This window comes from Notolepis coatsorum, assembly GCF_963971535.1.
Source record: "Notolepis coatsorum genome assembly, chromosome: 4".
Lineage (NCBI taxonomy): Eukaryota > Metazoa > Chordata > Actinopteri > Aulopiformes > Paralepididae > Notolepis > Notolepis coatsorum.
This window is the reverse complement of record NC_140168.1, coordinates 26,185,834-26,201,634: the sequence shown is the minus strand read 5'-3', so window position 1 is coordinate 26,201,634 and position 15,801 is coordinate 26,185,834. Positions and strand designations below refer to the sequence as shown.

The following is a 15,801-nucleotide window of genomic DNA, read 5'->3' as shown; positions in this document are numbered from 1 at the left end:
CTTCAAGTGGTCGTAAGTGATGTATACATTTTTTTATTGTGTGTGTGACTGTGTATGTATATATAATATATACTTTTTAATCTGGGACATCATTTCAAAGAGTCATCCTGTAATGCCCTCTCTCCCCTCTCTCTCTCTCTCTCTCTCTCTCTCTCTCTCTCTCTCTCTCTCTCTCTCTATATGGGTAACGCATGTATTCCTGGTAACCTGCCCCATTTCTAAGCCATATAACCCAGGACGTTATACGAACAACATTAAAATCTTTTCTCATGTCAAGAATGATTGTTATAGATGCCAAATAATTCACCTTAAAAAAAATACATCATGTAATGAGGGATGGCGGACCTCTAAAGTTGACCTAAGTTACCGGGAATACCAATTCACTATCTCCTCCAATTTAAGAGAGAATTAAAATGTTTTGGTTGTTTTGTAGGGATATCATCATCATGTAACATAATACCATAGTTCTCCCTGAGTTATCTCAAGAGAATTCAAATTTAGCTGAATCTGAAGGGAAAATCCGGGTATGGGATATGAGTCAACATAGTTCATGACCTTCAATTGATAACAAACATAAAAGGCTTAATTTTCATGGCAGATGCATGATATGTTTTGGGCATGATCTTGGCACCCCAATGAACAACCAAAATGAGTTTCGTCTTTTGTGGCCAATTATTTGAGGAGATAATTACGTTTCACATATTGATCCCAGGTTACCGCGAATACCTATCCTCACAATTCCAGATAAACACTTAAATCTCCTATTTGACTAAAGATTGGTGAGATTTTATTTTTGGAAATCATAACATCAATAATAAGGGTTAGGTGTAAACCAGAATTACTAGAATGTGTTGTGTTTTGTCTGTTAAAATGAGCAAAAACAAGGAAAGGGTATTCCCAGTAACTTAAAAACAAGTGCAAAAAATACAGTTCTAGAACAAGTATTTAAATTTTTTCTATATTCAAGAAAGTGGAAAGGAACCCAACATTTTCAATTGTCTGCACACAATCGTTGTTTTGTTATTCACCACCATGCCCCTAGTCAGTCTACACCACCATGCCCCTAGTCAGTCTACACCACCACCATGCCCCTAGTCAGTCTACACCACCATGCCCCTAGTCAGTCTACACCACCACCATGCCCCTAGTCAGTCTACACTAGCAACCTGCGCCTAGTCAGTCTACACCACCATGCCCCTAGTCAGTCTACACCACCATGCCCCTAGTCAGTCTACACCACCACCATGCCCCTAGTCAGTCTACACCACCATGCCCCTAGTCAGTCTACACCACCACCATGCCCCTAGTCAGTCTACACTAGCAACCTGCGCCTAGTCAGTCTACACCACCATGCCCCTAGTCAGTCTACACCACCATGCCCCTAGTCAGTCTACACGACCACCATGCCCCTAGTCAGTCTACACCACCACCATGCCCCTAGTCAGTCTACACCACCATGCCCCTAGTCAGTCTACACCACCATGCCCCTAGTCGGTCTACACCAACCTGCCCCTAGTCAGATATGCTTACTTTTGGTTAGGCCTCCAAATTAAGATAATCTGGACAAACCTGTCAGATTTTCTGATTTATATGTAGACCGGTTTGAGTTTATTGTAGTGATGTTACTGTGTTTCAAAATCTCAGATATTAACTTGTTAAGTGTTTGTTTTTTTACAGTATGTAAAACCCTACTGTCATGCACTAATAAACTAACCTACGCTGTAACACGCAACACTTTGATGAATATTGTTACTCAGCTGATAGAGTTGTAATAAAATATATAATTTCATTGTTGCAAATATACTGTTACAGTGCTGGATCTCATCAATGAGATGAACGCAGAAGACGGCTCAAGAACAACTACTTCAAGTGGTCGTAAGTGATGTATAATTTTTTTTTATTGTGTGTGTGACTGTGTATATATAATATATACTTTTTAATCTGGGACATCATTTTCAAAGAGTCATCCTGTAATGCCTTCTCTATCTCTCTCTCTCCCAAGACGGTCAAGATCTAACGTATTCTCGCTCTCTCTAGGTTCATGGCCACTAATGACTTCAGACCTTCAGAAGGACAGTATGCTGGATGAGGAAGGTCTTGGCCATGCTGCGATGGCTCCTAGAAGACAAGAACAGAGAGGTGCTGGACCTGGCTGTCAAATGGTTTGTAATGCTACAGTATATTGTATGTAGTTGTGCATGACATGGACTAAATTAGAGGTCCTAGATATGCAAAATAATATTGAGAATCACTGGCCTTAGACTATCTACTAACGTATTCTCGCTCTCTCTCTTTAGGTTCATGGCCACTAATGACTTCAGAGCTTCAGAAGGACAGTATGCGTGTAGCTTATTGCCAGCGGAAGAGTGCAAGAATGCTTCCGCATTCGTCACTGCACGCCAGTACGGTAATGCGCCTTTCCTTTCGCCCCGCTCAGACAAATGCATGTAGTACATTGCAACACAACGCAGCATTTCCGCGTACATTGCAACGAATCACTTGGAGTTTGAAAGTGATATCAGAAGAAACTACTCAACCTCAGCTGTCTTTAACTAGCAGGACGCTAGTGGGCTAGTCGCTAAAATATATATCGTTTTATATATAATTGTACCAACACAGATATTAGGCAGTACACACATTGTCCTGCAATACATACAGTGAATGCACAGCTACATTCGCCATATATTTCTATCGCTGCTGCGGTCTACAGTGAAATGCAATATTATTATTATTATTGTAAAGATTATCATTACAATCGCAGCCTGGAGAGGCAATGTTACAAGTGTACGAGGGTTGTGTGCAAAGAGCACAGCCTCTCAATTTGCACAACGTGCACAAAATAATAATTGTAATGATCTTTACAATAATAATAATATTGCATTTCACTGTAGACCGCAGCAGCGATATAAATATATGGCGAATGTAGCTGTGCATTCACTGTACATGTATTGCAGGACAATGTGTGTACTGCTTAATATCTGTGTTGGTACAATTATATATAAAATCGATATATATTTGAGCGACTAGCCCACTAGCGTGAAGGGGCTCCTTTCCTCAGAGCAGCCCGCTTGTATCACCACGCTCGGCGCTGCTGCGATGGTGCAGGAGGTTGCCTCGCTAGTGGGCTAGTCGCTCAAATATATATATCGTTTTATATATAATTGTACCAACACAGATATTAGGCAGTACACACATTGTCCTGCAATACATGTACAGTAAATGCACAGCTACATTCGCCATATATTTCTATCGCTGCTGCGGTCTACAGTGAAATGCAATATTATTATTATTGTAAAGATCATTACAATTATTATTTTGTGCACGTTGTGCAAATTGAGAGGCTGTGCTCTTTGCACACAACCCTCGTACACTTGTAACATTGCCTCCAGGCTGCGATTGTAATGATAATCTTTACAATAATAATAATAATATTGCATTTCACTATAGACCGCAGCAGCGATAGAAATATATGGCGAATGTAGCTGTGCATTCACTGTACATGTATTGCAGGACAATGTGTGTACTGCCTAATATCTGTGTTGGTACAATTATATATTTTAGCGACTAGCCCACTAGCGTCCTGCTAGTTAAAGACAGCCGCGGAAATGCTGCGTTGTGTTGCAATGTACTACATGCATTTGTCTGAGCGGGGCGAAAGGAAAGGCGCATTACCGTACTGGCGTGCGGTGACGAATGCGGAAGCATTCTTGCACTCTTCCGCTGGCAATAAGTACACCCGGACAGTATGCTGGATGAGGAAGGTCTTGGCCATGCTGCGATGGCTCCTAGAGGACAAGAACGGAGGTGCAGGACCTGGCTGTCAAATGGTTTGTAATGCTACAGTATAAATTATTGTATTACATCACACTCGCCATCAATGACTCCACCATCACCCCCTCCCCCCTAGTCCGCAACCTCTGTGTCATCCTCGACCCCACCCTCTCATTTGACCCCATGTCCGCTCCATTGTCAAAACTTCATATTTTCACCTCCGCAACATTGCCAAAATCCGTCACTGCCTCTACCCCCTGCTGCTGAATCCCTCATACACGCCTTCATCTTTTCCCTCCTGGACTACTGTAACTCCCTCCTCACTGGCATCACCTCCCGCTCCCTCCATAAACTGCAGATGGTCCAAAACTCAGTTGCCCGCCTCCTCACTAACACCCGGTCCCGCGAACACATCACTCCTGTCCTCCACTCCCTCCACTGGCTCCCGATCAAGGAACGCATTAACTTCAAAACACTACTCCTCACCTTCAAAGCCATCCATAGCCTGGCCTCACCCTGGTCTTAAACTTTTTACACCAAGAGAACGGTGGGGAGAGAATATATACATATGATGGGGAGAGAATATATACATACAGTGGGGAGGAGACTGTACATTAGGAGGGGGTGGTTGGGAGAGAAATATACATATAATAGACAGTCTCCTCCCCACCGTATGTATATATTCTCTCCCCACCATATGTATATTTCTCTCCCACCCACCCACCCCCTCCTAATGTACAGTCTCCTCCCCACCGTATGTATATATTCTCTCCCCACCGTATGTATATATTCTCTCCCCACCATATGTATTTTCTCTCTCACCCACCCACCCCCTCCTAATGTACAGTCTCCTCCCCACCATATGTATATATTCTCTCCCCACCATATGTATATATTCTCTCCCCACCATATGTATATTTCTCTCCCACCCCCTCGTAATGTACAGTCTCCTCCCTACCGTATGTATATATTCTCTCCCACCCCCTCCTAATGTACAGTCTCCTCCCCACCGTATGTATATATTCTCTCCCCACCATATGTATATTTCTCTCCCACCCCCTCCTAATATACAGTCTCCTCCCCACCGTATGTATATATTCTCTCCCCACCGTATGTATATTTCTCTCCCACCCACCCCCTCCTAATGTACAGTCTCCTCCCCACCGTATGTATATATTTTCTCCCACCCCCTCCTAATGTACAGTCTCCTCCCCACCGTATGTATATATTCTCTCCCCACCATATGTATATTTCTCTCCCACCCCCTCCTAATATACAGTCTCCTCCCCACCGTATGTATATATTCTCTCCCCACCGTATGTATATTTCTCTCCCACCCACCCCCTCCTAATGTACAGTCTCCTCCCCACCGTATGTATATATTCTCTCCCCACCGTATGTATATTTCTCTCCCACCCACCCCCTCCTAATGTACAGTCTCCTCCCCACCGTATGTATATTCTCCCCCCAACGTATGTATATATACCGCCATCTTTCTCCCGGGTTGGTGTGATCACATGACTGACAAAGCCGTGCAGTGATAGGCCAGAAGTCAATTCGATTGCATCCAGGCGCGATTGCTTATCCTGTCTGGGTAGCCCGGATGATGGTTTTTTGATCGAATTTTATACACCGCAATTATGCATCGAATTTTTTTTACATTGAATTTTATTATACATTCGAATTTTTTACATTGAATTTTTATTTCACATAGGTAAATTCAGAGCAAAAAAATTCAGATACATTTTTCAAAGTAATTATTTTCAATGCTATAAATTCGGTGTCTGAAAAAATTCAGATACATGTTTTCAAAGTAATTATTTTCAATGCTATAAATTCGGTGTCTGAAAAAATTCAGATACATGTTTTCAAAGTAATTATTTTCAATGCTATAAATTCGGTGTCTGATAAAATTCAAAAATCAGATACATGTTTTCAAAGTAATTATTTTCAATGCTTTAAATTTGGTGTCTGAAAAAATTCAGATACATGTTTTCAAAGTAATTATTTTCAATGCTATAAATTCAATTCAGATACATGTTTTCAAAGTAATTATTTTCAATGCTATAAATTCGGTGTCTGATCAAATTCAAATACTTCTGTCACTCATTTGCTTCCATACTGGCTCTTGTTGTATTTTGTTATCTTGCTTTCCTTCTCTCTCTTCTCTCTCTCTTCTCTCTCTCTCTTCTCTCTCTCTATCTCATCCTCTTCTCTTCTGTCGTTGAATTTGTGGTTCGTTCTTTTTATTTGCCTTTTTCACTTTTCGTGTAGGGCAGTGAGTGGAAGTCCCATCCCCTCCACGTCGGGGACCAGCACGCCTCGCCGGGGCCGGCGACAGCTCCCCCAGACCCCCGCCACGCTACGCCCCCACGTCACCTATTCCCCCGTGGTCCGTAAGGCTATGCCCACGCCTCCCGGGGTGCCCCAGGGGCGCCTCCCGGCCCGGCCCCCTGGCGCTTTTCTCCGGAGCCCCCCCCAGGGGCCTCCCCCTGCCGGCCCCCCGCCACCCCACCATGGCTCACCTCGTCAGGGTCGCCACCCGCCACCTCGCTGGGGTGGCGCGGGAGGAGGGGGGTCTCCATGGAGGGCGACGGTTGCTTCTAGCCACGAGCCGCCCGCCTATGAGCAGAGCCCCGCATAACATTGGGGTCTTGTGCTTGGCACTCCGAGCATGGCACTAACACTGTCACGGTTAGGAGTTTGATTCCTGCTGGGGCCACCCGTTGTGAATGATGTATACAGTCATTCCAAAGCACTTTATGTCCTAGTAATAGAGCTGTGCTATAGAGATGCTGTCATTCATTCATAACTAAACCAAAAGACATTTATAAACAACGTCTTACTAAATGCAGGCTTTCATTTACAACTGAACGGCCATATCACTCGTTTTTGTATTAATTCTCCTAAAAAATGTTGCTAAGCTAGACTAACATGAAAGTTTAAGTGAAAGTACACACTTGAGTAAAAGTCAAAGTTTCTACTTTTAAATGTACTTAAGTAGTAAATTGAACTTTTTTTCTGACTGTCTATATTCTTCTGATAGCAGGTGTTTAATCAAAGATCCCCTGTGGGAGAAGCTGTTGCAGGGGAACAATGGGTTAATTTCATTGGAGGCTTTGTCGTTGGGTTCAGAGAGGAGGATGTGATATTTTTTTGTTAATAAATGTTTAAATATCTATTCAAGTTGTCATTTTTAACTGGAAAAAGTAGCATGTATGGGGGTAATTGTTACTTTACTTGATATTTGAGCTTCACTGCAGAATGGTGTATATTGTGTACAATGTGCACATACACTGAGAATATATTTCAGTGAGGTAGGAGACAGCATGTAAACTTCTGAATTGTTCAATGCGGGACATGCCAATACTCCATTGGTAAAGGGAAGGGTCCTTAAATATGTGGCATTGTATTACTAATCAACCATTTCCTACTGTATTTCCGGTAATGTATGGTCATAGGCAGATAGTGGAGTAGCTCTGGCAGAATACTGGGTACACAGTAAATTCCGCAAAGTAAATTTGACTCAAACTGAGTACATTTCACTCAAACTGAGTAAAATTTCTTTACTCAGTTTGAATCAAATGTACTCAGTTTGAGTCAAATGTACTCTGCGGAATTTACTGTGTAGTACCATTGCATTGGCAGTGTCGGCTAGGCTTCGGGCAACCAAACCTGGCCCAGTGTGTGTGGGTCGCATCTGGGCTGCTTTAGGCAACCCGACGTTCACCGCTTCCGGCAACCCCGGACATGGCCCAGTGTACTCGGGCCGGAATCGGCCAGTCAGTCATTGCCGCCTACTCGGCCGATCCGGACGTTCACCGCTTCCGGCAACCCCGGACCTGGCCCAGTGTACTCGGGCCGGAATCGGCCAGTCAGTCATTGCCGCCTACTTGGCCGACTCTGGCAGCCGGACTTGGGCCGACTAATTTCTTCCGGCCTGCCGGATACAGGCCATTAATGGGCCGGAACTTTTTGGCCACCTGGGAGTGAGCAGTTCCTTTGATTTAAATAGGTGATATATATCGATGCTGTCTGACAGCTTGTGCTAAAGGTTCTAAAGAGAGTACAAATAGACCAGGCGAGATGGGACACCCCTGTCTGGTGGATCTACAGTATGCAGCTTAAACTCAGGTGTGCCAGTGGGCGGCTACGTGGTGTAGTGGGCAAGGCGCTCGCCACGGATGACGGAGACGCTGGGCTTGCCTGTTCGAGCCCAGCGCTCCACATTGCTTTCAGTTTAGCTGGTCGTTCATACTAATACACATTGGCTGTATTAGGGGGTGGGAAACTGATGGGTGGGGATCGGGCGTTGTGGACAGCGACTCCTACAGGTCGGTTGGTGCGCCTGCGCAGTAGAATCAGGAAGTGTCGGGGGCAGCGTGAGCCTCCCACGCGTTACTCCTCGCCACTGAGAGATCGAGCGAAAAGAGAGATCGGTGAAAAGATGCGACTGCTGTTACCTCAAGTACCGGAGGGGACTCGTGCTATGTATGACTTAGTCCACATTGCAGCCGGCTTGTGGGAGGCAAGAAACAGCGTTCGTGACAGGGGAGGGTTGAATTGGATGATACGAAATTGGGATGGGAGAAAATATAGAAAATGGGAGAAAAAGTGGATCAAAAAAGAAACTCAGGTGTGCCAGGCTGAGCTGTTTGAACACGTGCAGTGGGACCAGCCTACCATATTTCAGCAGCGCACCATATTGATCAAACATGTTTTAAGACTGCCCATACTGTAGGTAATCCCACTCCGCACGCAGTCAAAGGCTTTCTCTGCATCAAGAGCAAGGATAGCACAGGGCTGCTCCTGAACACGTATTGGCCGACGGATGTTTTCTGAAGCCAAGCGGCCTATAAACCTGAGGTCTGTGTGTACTGTACCAAGGATGAGATCAAATTGTGAAATTGTGTCATATTGTCTTGATGAGACCTTTGCAAACAGAAATCGCAGTTTGAAATCAATAAAGACCTATAGCTGGAACATTCCATCTGGTCTTTACCTTAGAAATAAGTGTTTTTTTTTGTTTGTTTTTTTGTGGACGTTTCCAACAACAAGTGAGAAGTTAATAGAATCCAAAATGACCAGACCAACCAGTTCCCACAGAGCAACAGGCAGCGCAGGCGGAATGCCGTCTAATCCTGGTGCTTTTGCAGAAGAAACGCTTCACTGTTTCCATTGTACTTATATGATGCATACGTGACAAATAAACTGTGACTGTGACTTTAGATGTTTTTATTTTTTGTGTAGTTTTCTCTCTCTATATCTAATCGTCGGCGTAGATTTATAGGGGGTTTCAGGGGACAATGTCCCCATCAATATTGAAAAGAGGTCAATTTGTCCCCCTCAAAAAATACAAGACAACCCCCTCCCCAAAAGAGGTAAAAAAAATATATATATATATATAATAATAAAATAATAATAATAAAATAATAATAATAATAATAATAATAATAATAATAATAATAATAATAATAATAATAATAATAATAATAATAATAATAATAATAATAATAATAATAATAATAAAGAGGTCAAAACATTTATATATCCTTCTTACCTGTAACTATATTAACACTTGAATCGCCGGAAACGCCGAAACTCGTCATTCCCCGCCATGCTCATTCTGCCGAAGACGCCGTAACACGTCTTTGATATCAATATTTCAAAAATCTGTGATCGAAATCATATTTCTCCCCCGGGGACCTGAGATATACTGCTGAGCTCCACTCAACTCTCGAACGGTTCAAGAGCGCCATCTGGTGGCCGATCGGCAGATCGCCCAACAGGAAGTCATGTGGATGAAGTGGTGCTCACCCATATTTCGTCCGGGCACTCGCTATCATTAGCAGGACTCCATCTTGACACAGTGAACACCGATCGGTGCAAATAACTCGACAAACAACATGATTTGGACGTATATACTATTATACAACCTGGAAATGGATCGGGTATTTATACATCCCATAATAAGAATATCTCTGCTCCACGCTCATCGCCCAACGGCGCGAGGAAGATACGGTAAGATCCAGCGTTATTTTCCAACGTGTTCTTTACTAACTGCTCTGATGATCATATCACCCACACTAGATGAATGATATAACGTTGCCCACGGAATTATAAACGACCCCCCGCCCATCCGGTCAACATCAGATCATACTTAGTAACTTCTAGAAGTACCTCCAGTTGACATTTTTTATCTCGCACAGATTCCTACCAAACTTTATTTGATCATCAATATAATGCATTTAGGGCTATAAATCAAGTTCTGGAGAAAGCTGCAGAAAACGATAAAAACATACTTATACTTTAGACCGTATTTTAGTATGAATATGTGAATGAAAAAGTATAACGTTGCTACACCCTGAACAATAGATATAGGACATTGAATGGGCCATAATAATGTCAATTTAGCAATACAATTTAAAAAGTTATAGCCCTGCAAAGAAGGGGAACTTCTCCATAGACTTATAGAGATGGCGAGGGATGGTAAATTATTAATTTAACCATGGCGATCAAAGTGTTAACCAACAACCTCAGACCCCCCTACAGGACTGTACCATCTCAACCTCAGACCCCCCTACAGGACCGTACCATCTCAACCTCAGACCCCCCTACAGGACCGTACCATCTCAAGCTCAGACCCCCCTACAGGACTGTACCATCTCAACCTCAGACCCCCCTACAGGACCGTACCATCTCAACCTCAGACCCCCCTACAGGACCGTACCATCTCAACCTCAGACCCCCCTACAGGACTGTACCATCTCAACCTCAGACCCCCCTACAGGACTGTACCATCTCAAGCTCAGACCGCCCTACAGGACCGTACCATCCAGGGCTCCAGACTAACTTTTTTCACCACCGTCCCAGAACCGTCCCGAAATACAATTTTAACCGTCCCAAAGTGAATGTAACCGTCCCAAAAATACCAGTGCATACATTTTTTTTTTTTTTTTTTTTTATTAAATTATATAAATTATACTTTTTTTTATTTATTTTTTTATACAGCTACTGTTTTATATATACTGTTTTAAGTAATAACTAGAAAGTAATGGTATTTATTCAACAACAGGTGATTGATTATGATACTAATACAAATCTATACGGGGCTGCAGCACTGCAGATATACCCTACTCCAACGATCCACACGGACATTACACAGTGTTGCACTCGTTACCAAGTGGCTCTGCAGATATACCCTACTCGGCTACAAGGCTCCGTTGGAGAGGATGTTGTGATTTTTGCACAATAAATATTCAACATTCTCTTTTGAGACACCGCCTCAGACTCTTATCATTTGGCACTAAAAGCTAAACATTGTCACCGATATGGTTGTCCGCAACATGTCATTAATTGTGTACGCGAGGTGGTTCAGTGACGACGCTAACATGAGCTAGGTTAGCTAGCATGTAGCTGCAGTACTGTACCGGAGGAGAGGTGGGTAGGAAGTAACTTGATGCTGGATGAGCGTATTGCTGCGTTGGGAGGCGGAGATAGTCATTGGATTTGGCAAATCACACTACGTTTAGACTTCAGTGAACTTAGTCAGCACGAGACATTAACCATTTGACAGCAATATATGCGCGCACTGACAGTCGTCCAATTGACATTTCCTGTGAAAAAACGAAATCCTCTCCGTCCCGGATGCATCCCAGCAAAGATTTCTGTTCGTCCCAAATCAATAATTGATCGTCCCCGGGACGGCGGGACATCGTTAGTCTCGAGCCCTGGTACCATCTCAAGCTCAGACCCCCCTACAGGACCGTACCATCTCAACCTCAGACCCCCCTACAGGACTGTACCATCTAAACCTCAGACCCCCCTACAGGACTGTACCATCTCAAGCTCAGACCCCCCTACAGGACTGTACCATCGCAACCTCAGACCCCCCTACAGGACTGTACCATCTCAAGCTCAGACCCCCCTACAGGACTGTACCATCTCAAGCTTGCATACCTCATAAAATTACACTAGAATGGAGGAAGTGATGCTCAACCCTCTCCCCTCCTTTCTTGGGTTTTGTGTGCGTGTGTGTGTGTGTGTGTGTGTGTGTGTGTGTGTGTGTGTGTGTATATGTCTGTGTGTGTGTGTGTATGTGTGTGTATATGAGTGTGTATATGTGTGTGTGTGTGTGTGTGTGTGTAGTGTGTGTGTGTGTGTGTGTGTGTGTGTGTGTGTGTGTGTGTGTGTGTGCGTGCGTGACCGGCCACTCACCGTCGTTGAGGTCCTGCAGCAGGCTCTCCTGCCCAGAGAAGTCCAGCTTGACCCTGATGTTGACGGTGAGCGTGGCGGCCTGGCTGGGCTTCAGAGGGAGGCGAGAGGCAGCCTCCTCCAGCTCCCAGGTCAGAAACTCCCCGAACACTTTCTCTGCAGGAAGGAAAACAGAGACACGAGTTAGCTAGAGAAATCAATAGTAAGGTAACGCAGAGAGAAAACAGCCCCTGCTGTGTGTGTGTGTGTGTGTGTGTGTGTGTGTCTATATGTGTGTGTGTGTGTGTGCGTGCGTGTGTGTGCGTGCGTGTGTGTGCGTGCGTGTGTGTGTGTGTGTGCACAACAGGCTGAGAGACAGGGTGAGAGCTATTGAAGTATCATACTCGTACACACACACACACCCCGCGGGCAGCTTCTCCAGAGGGACACGATTATGAACACACCCCGGTTCAAAGAGAAGCAATAACAAAACAGCACAGGAAAACAGCACACATGTCTAAAACTCGTATTGAAACAAGGTGTTAAAAAGACCACAACAACACATGATTGTTCCAGAGGCGTAACACGATGGGGGGTTTCTCTCCCTGGAGGAAGAGCAGGTGCATAGAATAAAGTGGTCAGCGAGAGAGAGAGAGGTGCTGAAGAGATACTTTAACCCTTTCACTACCACACTACAGAAGGTTAACCTTTCACTACCACACTACAGACGGTTGTGTGGTAGTGAAATGGTTAACCTTCTGTAGTGTGGTTGTGAAAGGGTTAACATTCTGTATTGTCACAGTGAAAGGGTTAACCCTTTGGTAGTGTGGCAGTGAAAGGGTTAATTAAGCTGATGGGAGATTTGATAAGGCCTGACGAAAAAAACGAAAGGGACAAGACACTGCAAAAACATTGTAGCAGTATGTCATTTCTGATGCTCGTGCAATTTTCTCTGCATATGTAAGCAGTTAGCCGACAGATTCGTTTAGACTTGCCGGTCATGGACAGTGATGTTTTCTGCATAGTGACCCGAGCAGGGGGGGGGGGGGGGGGGGGGTATCGTACTGCAAGTACGACGGGTTGCGCCACCACTGGTGTAAACCAGTTCATCTTGTCATGCCCAGCGCCTATTGCAATTAACCCCCTGGGTCAGGGCAAAACGCCAGCAGTACGCTGTTAACGGGTCCTTTTGCTATAAGCACTTTGTGAAGGTGTCAAAGACCAAACAGTGTAATTTATGGCTAAAACAATAGCCACCCCACCTGACACTGATGATTCAACTGCATCCACTTCAGCTAGGAGCTTCAAAAGGAGGATCGACTTGTGCAGGTGTGTGTGCCAGCCATGTACTCTAACTCTGCTTGTGCAGGTGTGTGTGCCAGCCATGTACTCTAACTCTGCTTGTGCAGGTGTGTGTGTGCCAGCCATGTACTCTAACTCTGCTTGTGCAGGTGTGTGTGTGCCAGCCATGTACTCTAACTCTGCTTGTGCAGGTGTGTGTGCCAGCCATGTACTCTAACTCTGCTTGTGCAGGTGTGTGCCACCCTTAGTTTCAGGGAGAGGAGAGAGCGACAGGCTGGCAATAATGGCGGAAGCCCACTTACTTATTTGCTTCAGCCTCAGAGGTAGCCTGAAGGAGATCATGTAATCGGTCCGGTGCATGTGCGTGTGTCTGATTCTGTCCACAGCAAATTTCGCAAACTACAAGGCTGTTTGGTCTAATATTTGTTGTGCATCTATTGCTATGTCCGCCCACTACAATCACGCGAGCTGTCTAACGCCTGTCCCGTCTCCCTGTGAGTTGCTGTCCCGGAGTGTTGACCGGAGTGTCGGACGTCCCGCAATGAAGGCCGGGAGGATGCGACCCTCTCTGCGTGCCCTCCTGTCTCCCTGTCTCCGGCGGTCTTGTAGTGGTGACCGGAGTGCTGGACGTCCCGCGATGATGTCGGGGAGGTTGCGACCCTCTCTGCGCCGCCCCCCATCTCCCTGTCTCCGGCTGTCTCGGAGCGATGACCGGAGTGTTGAACGTCCCGTGATTAAGACGGGGAGGACGCGACCCTCTTTGCGTCGCCCCTGTGCCTCAAATAGATTCGCTATCAGCTCTATCTTTAATCTTTCAAAATGTTCAGTTGCTATTGCATGCACTCATCTGTGTTTCACTACACACATGAGTGCATGCTTACCAACTGTTAGTCTGCAACACTACTATCACCGACATCTAAGAAGGGAGATCCCCCCTTGAATGGCCCTTCTAAGGTTTCTCTCCTCCACACTGCCTGTGGAGCATTTTTCCCCTATTGTTAGGTTTTAGTGAGTTTTTCCTTACCTTCGCGTGGGGTATGTCTGGGAGTGCTTGCATTCATTCATTTATTTGCATTTATTTTAAATTTGTTGGACCTTATGGTGTTCTTGTTTTGTTCTTGACTTATTGTTATGTTTCTTCTTGACTTGTTTAAAGAAGACGTGTCCGGCCCATGGGGACATTAACGTGTGTTGTCGGGCCTTACAAATAAATTAGATTTGATTTGATTTGATTTGATTTGTGCAGAAATATGACTATATGAACAAGGACCTCTTGTGGTTTGGGTGATGCAAGACCTTTTCAGTACCTGTCCCGTAGCCCAGTGGTTCCCAAAGTCGGGGTCGCGACCCAAAGGTGGGCCGCGAGCAGCCACGGATGGGCCGCGAGATGATTAAAAAAAAATAAAAAAAATAAAAAAAAACCTTTTTTTTATTTTTATTTTTTATTATTTAATTTTTTTTTGTCAGGCCACTGAACTTAGAAGCAGGCCAGGACAGTGTTTCTAGTTGTATTCTAAAATTCTATTCTATTGTATTCTAAAATGTGACTATATGGTTTTATATTAACTTAATAAATAAACAAAAACGAAAAATCTACTTATTTCAACGAACATTTCAAACTAAATAACAGATTATGCACATAAAATGCTGAAAACAACCGAAGCAACAATAGTATTTTAATGAGGCTATTATTATTATCATTATTATTTTGCAACAAGTTAGCCCTCTCATAAATAGCACATATAAATGAATAACTAACTTGAACTAACTTAATAGGATTGAAGTGATATTTGGCTTAAAAAATCGGTCGCCTGGCAAAAAAAAAAAAAAAAAGCCAGACGATGTGCATTGGGCCGCGGCTCTCTGACGCCTTATTTTCTGGGCCCCGGCCTGAAAAGTTTGGGAACCCCTGCCGTAGCCAATAGAGTGCTAACACCACCCAGCCTGACCGTCCAGGAGCTACTAGGGAGGTGCGCAAGTGCACCCGTTTGGGATTACTCTCTATCTCCACCAGGTGGCGGCGTAATACGAGTGATTGAGCAGGGGTGTAAAAAGCACCCAGAAATCATACTTACCGTACTTTTCGGACTATAAGCCGCGGCTTTTTTCCCCATTTTTCGACCCTGCGGCTTATATAACGGTGCGGCTTATATGTGACTCGACGTGACCAAACTCGAAAATGTAAACATCTAAATATTGCTTTTTTGACTGCATTGAAATTTTATTTATCTGTTCCCTTATTTGCTAAACTTAATACAACTTGTAAATGAGTTAATGCTTGTTATTTGTCCGACAGTATTGTGTCCCAATGCTAATTACACATGGTAATTAAACATTAAAACACCTGCGGCTTATAGTCCAGTGCGGCTTATATATGTACACATCATTCAATTTAGCTGCTGCGGCTTATAGTCAGGTGCGGCTTATAGTGCGAAAAGTACGGTAAGTGAAAGTATGGGTACCGTCTCAAAATCGTACTCAAGTAAAAGTCAGAGTATCTGGCTAAAAACCCACTTGAGTGAAAGTCAAAAAGTT

The 15,801-nt window shown here is 44.3% G+C and overlaps 1 protein-coding gene across 1 annotated transcript in view; it reads right to left on the bottom strand.

Annotated features, from left to right (window-relative positions):
* The window catches only part of trappc9 (trafficking protein particle complex subunit 9), a 698,770-nt gene that overhangs the window by 485,247 nt on the left and 197,722 nt on the right, over positions 1-15,801 (bottom strand). The window contains exon 16 of the mRNA XM_084311886.1: positions 11,989-12,141. Within this exon, the coding sequence (XP_084168012.1) occupies positions 11,989-12,141 (153 nt within the window). The remainder of the gene's footprint in view (positions 1-11,988; positions 12,142-15,801) is intronic.